The sequence below is a fragment of the Cuculus canorus genome, chromosome 2 (assembly GCF_017976375.1).
Source record: "Cuculus canorus isolate bCucCan1 chromosome 2, bCucCan1.pri, whole genome shotgun sequence".
NCBI classification, from domain to species: domain Eukaryota; kingdom Metazoa; phylum Chordata; class Aves; order Cuculiformes; family Cuculidae; genus Cuculus; species Cuculus canorus.
The window spans coordinates 146,096,874-146,110,976 of NC_071402.1; the positions used below are offsets into that span (position 1 = coordinate 146,096,874).

The 14,103-nt window shown below is 36.2% G+C and overlaps 1 protein-coding gene across 14 annotated transcripts in view; it reads right to left on the bottom strand.

Annotated features, from left to right (window-relative positions):
• PARD3 (par-3 family cell polarity regulator) overlaps positions 1-14,103 on the bottom strand; it is a 448,147-nt gene that overhangs the window by 215,896 nt on the left and 218,148 nt on the right. For all 14 annotated transcript variants that reach the window (XM_054058316.1, XM_054058308.1, XM_054058313.1 and 11 more), the window contains 2 exons: positions 4,048-4,139; positions 1,008-1,091 (listed from right to left, as the gene is read on the bottom strand). In XM_054058316.1, coding sequence (XP_053914291.1) covers positions 1,008-1,091; positions 4,048-4,139 — 176 coding nt within the window. The remainder of the gene's footprint in view (positions 1-1,007; positions 1,092-4,047; positions 4,140-14,103) is intronic.

Below are 14,103 nucleotides of genomic sequence, written 5' to 3' on the forward strand. Positions count from 1 at the left end.
TAGAAATATATATATATAGCATGTTTGGTTTGCTCTTAATTACTAAACTGAAATTGCTGCTGGGTTGACAGATGTGAGGAACATAACACCCCTTCACATATAATCAAAGATTACTTTTTAAAATTTGTATTTTTTCCCCTTTTCCTTTAAAAGGGAAAAATCCAGTATATGCTTAAAATATGCACCAGGAAAATAAAATTTGCCTATACTGATGAAGAACTACTTTTTTTCAACATACTTAAATGCTTCAAATCTACTACTAATTACTACAAAAGTTAAGGTATTTTTCTGAGATTATGTTCATGACCCTAAACGCTAAAACTCTCCTTCAGCAAAGAAAGCACCAGAGCTGATGCATTCCGTTCACTAACATAATCCAGCACATGGTATTTTTTTAATGCAAAGTACTTTCTTAACACATTTTTTAATAAACAATCCAACTTCAGGAGTTCCAGCCTGTCATGTAATAGAAGAGACACACCTTCCCCAAAACCAGAATGTTTCAACTGGTTTTGCTACTTCCTTTTAACCCCAGCAGATGGGACAACACTAAATATCGAAAGCATGATGATTGTTTTCTCTCCCACTCTTATCAAGCACAGGCGTAGGATGCCTCTGGTTCAGACTCCTGCTGTTATTTGGGAATTTGTGGCTCTAAACAGTCAGCAATGAAACTTTGCACAAGTATCTATCTGAATTAAAGCAGCAGATCATAGTTTTTAGAAGTCCAAAAGGAAATATCCTTAAACCTCGATTTCCCATAAGATTACAACAGAATCTCTATAAAACCCCCACAGTTCTAACTCCTTTTAAGTACAGCTCTAACATAATAGAGTCCACTGCAAGTACAGAGTCAGTAAATTCACATTTCTTCCTTTCTTAATCAGCGAGGCTGCCTTTTGAAAAACATGCGATATGCTACGGAAGGCAAAGAATACAAGAAATTAACACAACTAAGACAAGCACAGCAAGTTATGATTCAATTAAAATCCTACACGATACATTACCTTCCACCTCGGGCACTGAAAGGCACTACATGGATTCCCAAAGGCCCGCCGTCGTTGGAGACTTCTACGAGCTTTACCATATCACTGTGAGACAATGATGAATGAGGGAATATGAACATGTACTGTGAAGGAGCCAAAAAACCCCACACAAACATACACAGAAAAACATAATCATTCCAGAAATCAAGTCATGATGATGAAAGCATTTTGAACACTACGTACCTGAAGATTAATCTGATGGCATGAAAGGAGATCAATCATTAAAAATAGATAAATTACTTTTTTTTTTAAAAAATCAAATAATTTTTTGTAAACTTAATTTGCTGCATTAAAGTAAGTATCAGCATCACATGCATATCGGTGTATTTCTTCTTTATTCTTAAGTGGAATTTAAACTTTAAGTTAACTTTTTGGTCCACTGAGCAGAAATATCTTAAATCACATACAATTTTTCCTCAAAAGCCTATAAGCTGATCACGGCATTAGCGTGCTTTATTTGTGCATCTTACAGAGAGCCCACTCTAAGCCTTAACATTAGCTTTTACATAACCACCCGTTAATCAAATAGGATTAAAATTTTAACTGGTTAAATTCTTCTAGTTCTAAACCACATTTGTTTTTTTTACTGTAATTCCATTTCTTTTATTGGAAGCTGGCTGTATCTATATCTGCTTTGTAGGCAAAGTTTCCAAAAAAGATCTAACCATAACATTCAAAACCAACCAGTCATACTCCTGAAGCAACTATGCATCTAGTTTTCACATACTTGTTTTGCTGTAGATAGGGAAAAAGAGAAAGAGGAAAGTAGCGGTTCAAAAAGTGACATGCAAAGATCCTAGAAATACATTGGGACCAAATCTACTGATGTGTTTGAAACATACCCACATCTGGGAAGGTGGAATGCAGCCCATAAACCACAGTTATAAATACCCAACTGAGAAAATAATACATGAAGGCCAAATCTCTCAGTAAATCTGGAAGTGACAGATCTGAATGAAAGCCACAATCTAAATTTGTGGCTTATGCCTTTGCCATATTTCCTGGCACTACATCTATATACACACACACAGATCTATGAGAAGTTTGGTTCTCATAAGCGTACAAATCAAATTTAATCTAGAAACAGAGCAAAGAGTAAGACAATGCCCTACGATAGCAGTAAAAGCTATTCTACTTCCTTCAATAAACTCTTGATCATATGGTAGCCTATCACAAAAGCTTGCAACACTTAATCTGGAATATGAGAATAACCAGATCACATATTGTTAGGAAGCCCACAAAATTCCAACATTACAGTTTGCTTCATATTTCTTTCACATTAATTTTTTTAAAATATATTTTTAAGTTATTCTTTACAATTCTACGTTTCAGTTCATGTCTGTTTTTTTTCAGTTCATTTTTTAAACAGCACAAATGGAAGGTTACTCCTTATTCCCATCATTTAGCTCCAGAAAGTATTAGAACAATAGGAGAGCTGAGAGACACCAGCCAAAAAATGTGTTACTCTTCAGACCTGGACCAATGTTTTAAGACTGACAGCATTGCAGCATTTGGTAATGTCCCCTGTCCCAGTTCCTGTATAGGCTAACTTCAGTTCATTCTCACTGTATATTAAGGCTACGTTTTCATTGACTAGTGTGCAAAGCAGCTCATGGGAATCAAGCAATACCTTTGACCTCTAAAAGGTACTCTAAGAGGAATCTTTTGCTCTCTGCATCCTTATGGCCCCTTATGATCAACTTTTTTCTGACTTTCCTACTAGCGTAAAAGAAAATTTAGGGCTGAGGAAGAGAACAAGTGAAAATCAGTGTGATTCACCTGGCACTGTCGTAAGTTTTCATATCCAGCCTACGCTGTTTAACCGGTTCTACTGCTTGAGTCAGTAACTTTCCTTTTTTCCAAAACACATACTTAAAATCTAGGCACTCATTTTTCTGATATTACTTCTTAAAAAAAATCCATCACAAATTAAAATGTTAAACCCTGTAAATTGGAAAACAGAAGGAAATGATCCCTTCTAAGAAATATTAATTCAATTATTCTTCCTGGTTTTCTCAGAAGTTTGGGCCAACTACTTCAAACATACATACAAAGAAGGATGACATCAAAACAGAAATGAATGAAGTAGCATATGATGAAAAGTCAATAAGTTACTTAAAGGCAATGCCAAGATGCATTACATTTGACAGAAGTTCTGCAAACTGTATTTAGCAAACAGCATTCAGAATTTACAATGTAACAGATTTTGTAAATGGAATGGAGTAAAACTCAGCATATATTGCCTAATAGATGTCACCATGATCTTTATCTAATATTTAAACCCTCTGCACCCAATTCATAATTTAACTTTGAAATAATAGGAGCAGAATATTTATTTTTATTTAAAATTTAAATATAATCAGTTTACAAGATTTAATTTAAGGGCAGAAGAGACATTTTCTCACTAATTACATAGTAAGGTATGGATCAGCTCTTTGCAATGAAATGTAAAAGGTAAAGCTCGCTCTATCTCATGATGAAATAAAGTAGCCTTTACTGACTTTTTTTTAAAATCAGGAGGAGCTTCCTATACCTAAGCAACATCAGTTTCAATCTATTCACAAAGTATGAGTGTTTTGACCACACAACTTATATGACCCACACACACAGTAGATGTAAATGATGACAGAAATTAAGATTTTCCCTTTGAAATTCTTGCCTGTTGATCTATTTGTGCTAGCACTCACCCTATTTTTTCTGTCACATTTTCAGAGTTCCATCAAATAAGCATCTTCTTTGAGGCAGAAAATCTACTGTAGCATCAGCACTTATAAATGTCAAGGTTCTGATGCTCACCGTTAACACAGGCTTTTTAAACTGTTTAAAATCTGCTTAAAAAATGGTCCACGAAGCAAATTTTTTAAAACCAAAATGACACATGACTTAAAAAAGACTGCCCCACTTTCTTAAGAGCAGTATCACTCATATTATTCTGGGTTTTTTTCTAGTCTATGTTCAGTCTCAAGACTCATCATTAAAATGTGTTCTGCCAGTAACTTACTCCAGAGAAAAATTGGTCGCATTCTCCAAACCAGTGTCTGCATGTCCAACAGGCTCAACTCTGCTGTTGTCCTCCTCTGTTCGATCTTCATCCTGGACATTTGAAAAAAAAAACAAAAAAACCAAAAAACATTTAAAAGTAGGTTTAACAGGTTAACTCAATTTAATAATGCCATTTGACCATGTTCAGATTACTGGGGTTACCACGTGCAGTGGAAGTTAAGTGCTTCCACAATTATAACAATCTTTTTTTGTTGCTCTCTGAAATTGTTGTAAATTGGTTTTGTCACTTTAGACATTTTTTTAATGATATTTGTAGTTTAGTCAGTTTTAGATCATAATTTTACCACAGCTGTAAAAGTACTGTTACAGAAGCCATCACAGCATTTTTTCAAAAGGTAGGAAGGTACTCCAGTAAAAGAACACAGTTAGCCAATGGGCAGCAGTGTTTGGGCAAACTCCTTAAAAGCTCTCTCATGGCAGGTTACTGGGCACCTGCCTAAACCCGCAGGGCAGCTCACTGACGCTCATTTGCAAAGAGTTAAAAATAGCATTAAAAAATGCAGCTTGTTTAATTCTATAAAGTATCAAGACCCCTTTAAACATTTTATCACAGGTCTTTATTAATAGTGTGTCAGAAGAGGCTGACATCAAAGAGTTTTGTGAGGCTCTAATGCTAACCAATTGATTTTATTTTTAATTTAACTTTCCAAAAAGTACATACATTATTCACCAAATGTATAATTTTAATGTCAAACTTATGAATGCTATACTTTCAAATTTAGATCAAGGTTATTCAAGGACTACCAGTAAGAAGAGCTAAAACCATCCTTATACACATATTACTCATTAGAAGTTTATGCTTTTAATTACCCATGTGACCAAACAGAAAACATTATGAAATGTGAACAGGAAGTTTCAAACATGGACTTAGATTCTAGAGCCAGAGCTATCAGGTCAGTAACATAATGAGCGATACGTTATAAGTCTATCACACAGAGTCAAACAACATATTAAATTACTGGAGAGATATTGAGGCAGGCAGAGGCAGCTGGTAATGTCCAACTGACATTTTCACTGAGAATTTGCAAAAGCAGAAGGCTGGATGCATCAAGTTTCCATGGGCTGTAGATATGGTTTGTGCATCCTGGATAGCAGCACGCTGCGTGAAGTCAAGCTACTTGAAGATTAATGATCCTGTATTTTGAGAGGCTTTAATATGCACTTCTTCGTCATCTATCTCTGTTAAGCACTAGGCAAGTAATACATTTCAAAGGTTAACCAGCATCTTGAACCTGCCTAGAACTGCATTATGAAAGGAAAACAAGAACTCAAAATAAAATATTTTCCATACAGTTAAAGTTGCTTATAAACCCAAAATAAAGGATAATCTGCACAATTTGTAACTATGGTATAAGATAGTATTTATATTTCTATATTTAATGAGTTCATCAAAAGTTCTACATGTACCACCGAATAAAGGTTAAAAATAAATGAACATTCAAACACCCATGACAATTCTAACATTACATGCAAAAAGGCATATGTAGGAAAATCAGAACATTTGCAGTTGTTTCATCTTAAAAAGTAGCATTCCACCCTGTTTCATGTAGCATCTCTCGTTGTCATGGGGTTTTTGTTTTGAAGTTAGAGACACTAGTGGTCATAGAAAACTACAGAAATATTTATATTGCACTGAAGCTATTAGCTAAAATCTATTTAAATCTTAAATTAAAATCTTTAGCTATTAGTCTAAAATCAGAGTTCCTGAGAAAACACAATTTTTAATCTCAGCTACGTTAAGAAGTCATCGCAAATGGATGTTACTTTGTTAATACAATGTTTTTGGCAATTTCCCATGCGTGGTCTTTTCAAGCAAACATATAATAAATATATTCACGGGTAAGAAGAGACAGAAATAACAGTCCCCCAACCAGTAGATATGGCTCTGCTAACAAAAAGCTGTCTGGCTTTATGCTGTGTCATGTTAGCAGATATCTATATAAGCACAATGTATGCGTCATTCATCTAATACCACCTGGGTCCTACCCTTTACCTTGCTTCAGCCTCATAAGTTTTTCCCTTGACAAGTTTAAATTAGGTTTGTAAAAAAACTTCCCCTTGTCCCACTCGCTCCTGGCAGCAGTCCTTTGCACTTGCTCTCAACAGACTCACTTTTAGTGCCCTGAGATGCAGCCTGCCATGCACAACTCAAGCTAAATCCTTATGGAAATCCTTCTTCCCACCACTTCCCAGTCCTGAATATTATCTTGTTCCCAGACTCTCCTAGTGTCAGCTGACACCTGAGTCTCTCACTTAAGTCTTTCAACTTCCTGCACATCCCATTTTCTTCCTTTCATTCCTGCCTAGTGGTCCAAGGCTTCATTCAGCCAAGGGAATGCACACCCTCCTGCCTGACTTTGAGTGCAACCAGGACAAAGGCAGCGGCCAACTCACCTGTCTAGACTGTATCTTTTAATATTATGATATAACACCCCAGAAAATGCAACCCAAAAGCTATGTAAAACAGATGCTGTCTGGCACTGTCCCATCTACTTTTTGTGCTTTTTGTATCACGAATTATAAACACAGCAAGTTTTGGAACCAGACTCACTGTCAGTTATCCAAGCAATTAAGAAACTGCAGCCCCCACACGCCTCTGTCTGGCTTTCCCGGACAGCAGACAGATCCGTATCAAAAACAAGCATATGCCTGTAAATAGGTGCTTTGAGGAGGAATCACAACCCTAACGAAAGCACTGCTGCCATAATCAACTGATGTATGATGTAGCGTTTTAAAAATCTTTATTATCACAGTAATCAGGCACTCTTTTCTTCTCAGAATAACACAGGTTTTGATTTACATCGAAGTGAACAGAGAGAAAAATTGGACACCTGCAGAGGGATTGGACTTAAAATTCTGATTTACTAAGAAAAGTAACTAGCGGTGAAAATCTCTGCATCAAGCAATTATTTCTTTATTTGGAAAGCAGCTTTCTTCTGAAAGGCAAATTCCACCTGGATGTGCTATCACGAGGTAAACCAAGGAAAAGGACATTTAGAAGACCAAGAAAGTCTCTGAGAAGCCTGACAGATATTACTGCAGATGTTTCTCAGAAATAACTGACTTGAGCTAACCCCCAAACTTGTACAGTTTATTTTCTCTCTATAAAGACTTTCCCACTCATCTCTGCTGTTCGATACACTTGTAATGAACTCCCAAAAAGCATAAGCAGAACCTCTTCACATTCCCTCAGCTTCTTTAGATGATTACTTCCAGAAAATTCACTAGCAGCCAAGGAGCCTGAATAAAGTTAAGTCCAGTCACTTAAATTCCCACACATTTCATTTGTGCAGTGTTTGTTTCCAGGCGCCTGGACAAAGTAAGTGTTGATTACAATCTACTTCAGCCCAACACAATGGGAAACGGGCTCTCAAGGCGTGTAAGAGTTCTGTATAAGTCTGTCTTCTCTGGACACTTAATCCCATCTCTCAAATTTGATAGCAACATCTCCATTCTACCAATAGCTGAAAAATACAGGAGTAAAGGTGTTTGCATTTGGTTTGGAGGTTTGTTTTTTTTTGTGTTCAGAGGGATATAATAATTATCCCATTATTGTCCAGAAAATGACTGGGTATTTTAGTGATAAGGGTTGTATGAAAGAGCATAACACTGCTTTCAAATGGCTCGAGCATTCCACAGCAAGGTCAGCAACACTGATCAACGCAAGAGCACAAGTGAAAAAAAAACTGACTGGTCAGTTACGTAAACAGTAACTATCCTGTGCACTGAATAAATCCAAATCAACACTAAAGAAAAGGAAGCTGTGAGTACAGGTTATTGCAATACATGTGTGCATGGAGCTGTGCAACAGTTTCACCCTTGATCTCCCTCCTGCATGCCCTCCTAGTTCACTTCTGCAACCTGCAGTGCTGTATTCATTTCTCTGTGTCTCTACCTGCATCTCTAACACCCACCACAGGTTCCTTCTCCCAAACCTGCATCTTCCTGCCCTGACTTAATTGTTAACTTACGCTCAATTTAGAGACCTTAATCCTCCATCTTATCTTGAGTGCCAGGAAAGGGATTACAGAAAGCCAGGCCAGCCAGGGTTTCAGTGCTCGGCATCCCCATCGGGGCCCACCCCACAGCAGGTGCAAGCCAGCTTCACAACTGGCTCAGCTACACCACAGTGCCCTTCCCTGGGAAAGCATGCTCAAACATTCCAAGATTTAACATATTCAGTGAAAAAAAGAAAGTCTGGGAAAGTTAGCTGTAGATTGTTGTAAATCTGTTTGCATTGTACACAAACAAAATTTTTGTCTAACTTGTGAAGTTGTTAATGAAAAAATGATCTGGAATCAGCAGAAAGACAGGATGACACAGGTACACAAGAGCATTAGAAAGGAAGCATCTTTTAAAACATAATTAAATTTTCTTGTGTATTTACTAGTCTGCAGAGTAACTGCAGCAAAGCATTTTCATACCACGTAGATGTTCTTATACAACACTCAGCATTTTATTAGCATAGGGAAAACAAAGCAAAGTCTGGAAATGGTGAGCAACTGCAACCATCACAGTAAACAGGCAGAGCTACCAGTGTGAGCAACATATAACAAATGTATCAGACATACACCCCTCTTCAAATAAAAGCCTTTCAATAAACAGCTTCTGCATTTTGGAAGAAGAATTCATGCTTGTTTTCTAGCATTTATTTTTTTTTAATTCTAACCTAGTGAGTGAAAATAGCGTAAACACCAAACAGAGTGGAACAATATATGATGTCCAACGGGTACTTTAGATTTTAATGTAGAGAAGGACACATTATCAATAAAGAAAAGCCATTTTTCTCCCCAGTCTGGACACAACAAAAATAATGCTCATGTTATTAAAATACGTCCTTCCCTTCATCTTTCCCCTTTTATTCTCCTGCATTTCTCTGTAATGATTATGGAAGAAGAGACATGTATCTGCCATTAGTCTCCTGGCAGCCGTGTTTTATGAATGTTTGTTTGGTCCTTGCAACATAAAGTAGGTTCTCTCTCTCTGTATGATCAGACTTGATAGGAAACCACTCCTAAGGGACCTATTTCCTCTGTCTTAACTAGCACAAATATACCAGCATCAGGCTTTTGTGCTAATGTTCTCACTTCTTGATTAACTGGCCAAATCTCTAGAGAATGGCAATTTTCAATCAAATCTGAAGAGCAGTTAGAAAGATCACACGGGGGAAAACCAAAAGTTATTGAACAAAAAAAAAAAAAAAACAACAGGGTTTCTCCCTCTTGAACACAAACATATATATGCACGAATAATTAGGTAAGAGCCTTTTGTAATTCACATCAACCCTGTGCTAGATGAACTGCTATTATCTGTAATTGAGAGGGAGAGAGGACAGAGAGAAACCATACATTAAATCATCATCCATTTTAATAAAAAAAGCCACAAAAAATTATTTAATCTTTTATATATACATGTATACTCTTAATACTCTCGTTACATCTCAGTCATTCCTATGTTATTCACACTTTCATGCAGGATGGTCATCCCACAGTCAGAAATAGCAATGTTCATGCAGTTTCTATATGCCTCAGTACTCTCAAATGAAATTCGCCTTGCTCAGTCAAATCAGTGAACAGACATCCATATAGACACAGAGAAGCACGAACAGAAGGGATTTCCCAGGTCTCTGATGAATATCAAATTCATCCCCTGCTATCACAGGCAATCACCTCTTATTTCCCATTTAATACACTGATCAAGCTAAGCCTCAAAATTAGTTGGCTTCATGATGGCACTATTTCTGTTGTGCAGCACCTTGAAAGGGAATGTTTTTACTGATTTAAAGAGAAATGGATTTGATTCCCTATTGTCCAAAAAGTAGAACATCAAATAGCCAATGATACGACCTTCCTTTGACACTACATGACTCTGCATTAGTTTTGGGTATCTACCATTTTTTCATGCCTAACGACTCAATCCTTAAAACATACTTATAGCCTTGTAACACTAATAAAAACTGGACAAGGCCTGTACTATCTCAATTATTTTGTAGTCACGATTATTTTTCCATAGTCTTCAGCCTGTGATATGTCACTGAAATCACACACCTATAATCTGTAACACTTTGGTGGCATGCACCTCTATCACTAGCCAGGCTAATGGCAGGAGTGCAACACAAACACTGTTTGGCCATTTAACAGAGCTTCCACTAAAAAAAACCTTTCTACTAGATGATGCTGCAGGTAATTCTTGTTTACAGTAGGCGCTGCAGACAGGACTAAAGATTATGAAAGCTTTTGAAGAGTTTTAGTAGGTTAGACAAAACGATTTCTTGCTAGTGAATTTAACTTGAGACATTTTGCTGGTTCTGCTTCCTTCCAGTAAAGAAAATCTGATGTGACCTTACAGTGGTAGCTTTGCCAACAAACAGCATGAAATGCATTAGAACTCACAGGGGTTTTTTTGTTGTTGATCGAACATGCTTGTTAATTAATATAGCCAAATGGTCTGTGCCTACCATCAGAGAAAGGATATTTGGGGGGGGAGGGAGGAGGGGAATTGCAAATACGTAAGCAACTCTACAAACCCACACAAGGGAAACAGCACAAAACAGAATCTGAGAAAGATAATGTCTAAAGTAATGCTTATTCTCAAGTATTTCACAAAGTGTACTGTAAACATATTTCATAGGCTGTATTTGCTGTTGTGGTGAACACTATACTTGTTTTCCCAGGCTGAGGGCATCCCACTCCAGGCCATTTCAGTGACCTTTCCAGGACTGACAGCCCAAGGTGGGAGGTAGAGGGAGGAGGTGTGCTGTAAACTGACAGCTACTGTAACAAACCCATACACTGATGTTCCTCTTCAGATGGCAAATATCAAAAAATACGTACCTGTTCCCACCATATCATATTTAAGAGACATTTTAAAGAAGACTCAAGTGTTATTGTAGCACAAATATTTAATGGTCAGCCATTTAGCAACAACTTAAGTCTACCAATAATATGCATCATCATAGTACTCCTAGCATATAAAAAAATATTATAATGATAATAATTCACTGCCTTAAAATTCTCTTCATTGACAAATGGTTACATGGTTGCCAAACTGAACCTGATAACATCTTGATGATCTGTTTTTCATTGCAAAGAGAGACTTAAAATTATGTCCTTTCTTAATTCCTACACTGACTTGCTATACAACAGTGGCAAAAATCACTTAAAAGCATATTTCTCTATTAATATGTTGTGGATAATACTCCGTGTTTGCATGATAAGACACTTGGCTATGACACTTTGAAAAGCAGCAATATTAAAATAGATCTTAACTGTCTCAGCAGCAGCTCAAGATACTGAGCCACAAAACACCTCCTCTCTTGCTCAAAGATAGCAGATAAGCTACCCCTCCCCCTTTTCTTATCACAGTGCAGTCCCTAATCTATTTTTCAAATATTTTATTAGATGCTAAGTATCTGAAGGATTACAAAACTCAAGAAATTCCATCGCATACTGAATTTTTGAGGCAGGTCACTCAGAATGACACATAAGCAAAACCAACCAGAGCTAACAGGAACAGCCAGCAAAGGTTTGGCATGACCAAACAGGGCATCCCAGCTCTAATAGTGCAAATAAAACAAGTTTTTAAAAAGCAATTTGATAACAAGACAGTCAACTAAAAGATTAGACGCAACAAGAAAGTACTAATCTCTTGCGTGCCAAATATTTGAAATATACACAACATGGGTTGCTGCACTTTCAGCATTAACCAAAGCGTCTAAAGAGCTCTCTGAAGATCTGATCAATAACAAACTACAGATGGGTCCATTGTATTACAAAGAGAACTGCTTATCTCATAACCCATCTACAACTATATCAAATTACCTCAAATTGATCGTCGCCTTAAAAATAAAATGAGTCCATTTTGTGTAACTGTGTAGTTACAGTTTTTATTCTGCTTTCTGTTTTTCCTCAGGATCCAAAACATATCTGTTTCACAGTCAAAAGTCTTATGTTCTTTGTTTGTATTAAAGAAGGCTTATCTGCAGACTATTTCCATGTACAAATCTCTGAAATTTTATACTCCTGTCATGACATATAGACCACCTGGCTCTGCCAGTGTAAAACAAATGTTAGAGTTCATAATAGATACAGATTCATAATCATACTTTTATGTCAGTCATGGAAAATATTTTTAACAGAAATACTTATCAGCTTTATTTGAAATGAGGCTACAATGTTGGGTCAATGTATAATAAAATTCCCCTGGAAAGTTTAGCCCAAAGGTCAGGTGCGGTTTTGCACAGGCACTTTCATCCGTTACATTGAATAAGGCAGGAATTATCTCAGTTACAGAGACATCCCCCACACGGTGAGCCAACATGAAGGTAGCACTTGTCATGTAACAAACACACTTCTGATTGATGACTTCATATAGCATAACAAAAGAGAAAATAAATGGTAAGTGATAAACATGGATGCATCTACCCATACCACCACCATTCCTGGTTAATTCATGTAATACCCACACATATAGAGAAAGTTGCCCCTGAACTGGCCGAAGATGAATTACTTGAATTATCGCAGGAGTGATTTTCACAAAATGAGGTCTAATTTTTTAAGAAACAGAGTTTTTCCTACTCTTAAATTCTAGATTATACAGACCTGCAATTTCAGGACTGGCAAAAAACCAAAAAACTAACATTCATTTTACGTAAAGAAGGTGAAGTTTATGGAAGTAAAAAACTACCCAAAATATACTTCTAACATGAAGTGTTACTATGGAATCCAGGAAATACATATATATATATATATATATATATGTAGTTCTAAATATACATATATATTTAGAAGGTCACAACAGCAAAGAAATTATTTTGTTCTTAAAGTAAGAAAAAATAAAATAAATGGCAGTGCTACAACTACAGCATGTTTATTTTTTCCACTGAGTAGTCTAAAGTAGGTCAAGTAAAGCACTTCCATTAGTTCACCTATAAATAGATCCATACTACATTCACCTGCATGGAACTAATGTAGAACAACAGAATTTTAAATACTTTATCCTTTAATCTGACAAGTTACCTTATTCTGTATATATATATATTAAAAAAAAAAAGTCTAAGTCCAGTACAACTTTTAAAAGCAGAAATGACATGAAATTGGGACACACTCTTTTTTTTCCCCTGCAGAAAATGCATATGCCTCCACCTATAAGTTTAGAGATCTGAAAGACTTTTGCAGAGATGTATTATAGACGAAGCACACAGTTTCCCCTTGATATCAAGACAAAGGAAAGGGGAAAATTCTGCATAAATCATTTCACATTTTCCCTGCAATGCTCCTGAATATATTATTATTCACCTCACCTTTTCAAAGACAGTGGGTTTTGTCCTTCTGAGGATTTCTTTCTTTTTTTTTTAAAGATACAAAAATCATTTCTTATTTAGCAACTTGAATTTGTCGTTAGGCAATTTTCAAACAGGTCTCATTCCTCTTTTATCCTTTTTTTCATTTCTTTTTTTTTTCTTTTTTAATCTGAAATAGTCCCTTGTTGCTTTATTTGCAGATCTGTATCAGCACACGAGGATTTCACTACCTTCAGCCAAGTACAGAACAGTTCAATCCCCTCGAGTACTGAACATAAGAGTCAGTTTAGAAGCAAGCTAAAAGTACAGCATTCTGTTCTCTGTCACACAAAACTTCATTTTACTCACACAGGCATCTTAATAACAAAATTCAATTCCAGATATTTTTCTTAGCATGGCTCAGGACTGTTGAGAGATGACATCAGAAAGCTTATTGAAGACTTGTTTTTTAAAAAATTTAATTAAAATATCTGTTTCCCAATAACACAGAAGTGCCTGCATTGGTGGGAGTTTAAAGTTAGCATGTATTCTTAAACGTTGAATTCCAAGGTATTTAGGGAACACAACTTTCAGAAGCTTTGGGGTTTGTTACTATATATCACCCTGTTTATTTTTAGCCCAAGGAACTAGAAAATACATTACTATTATACTATTTTATCATTTTACTTAAAGAAAAGTACATGAGTTTCCTCT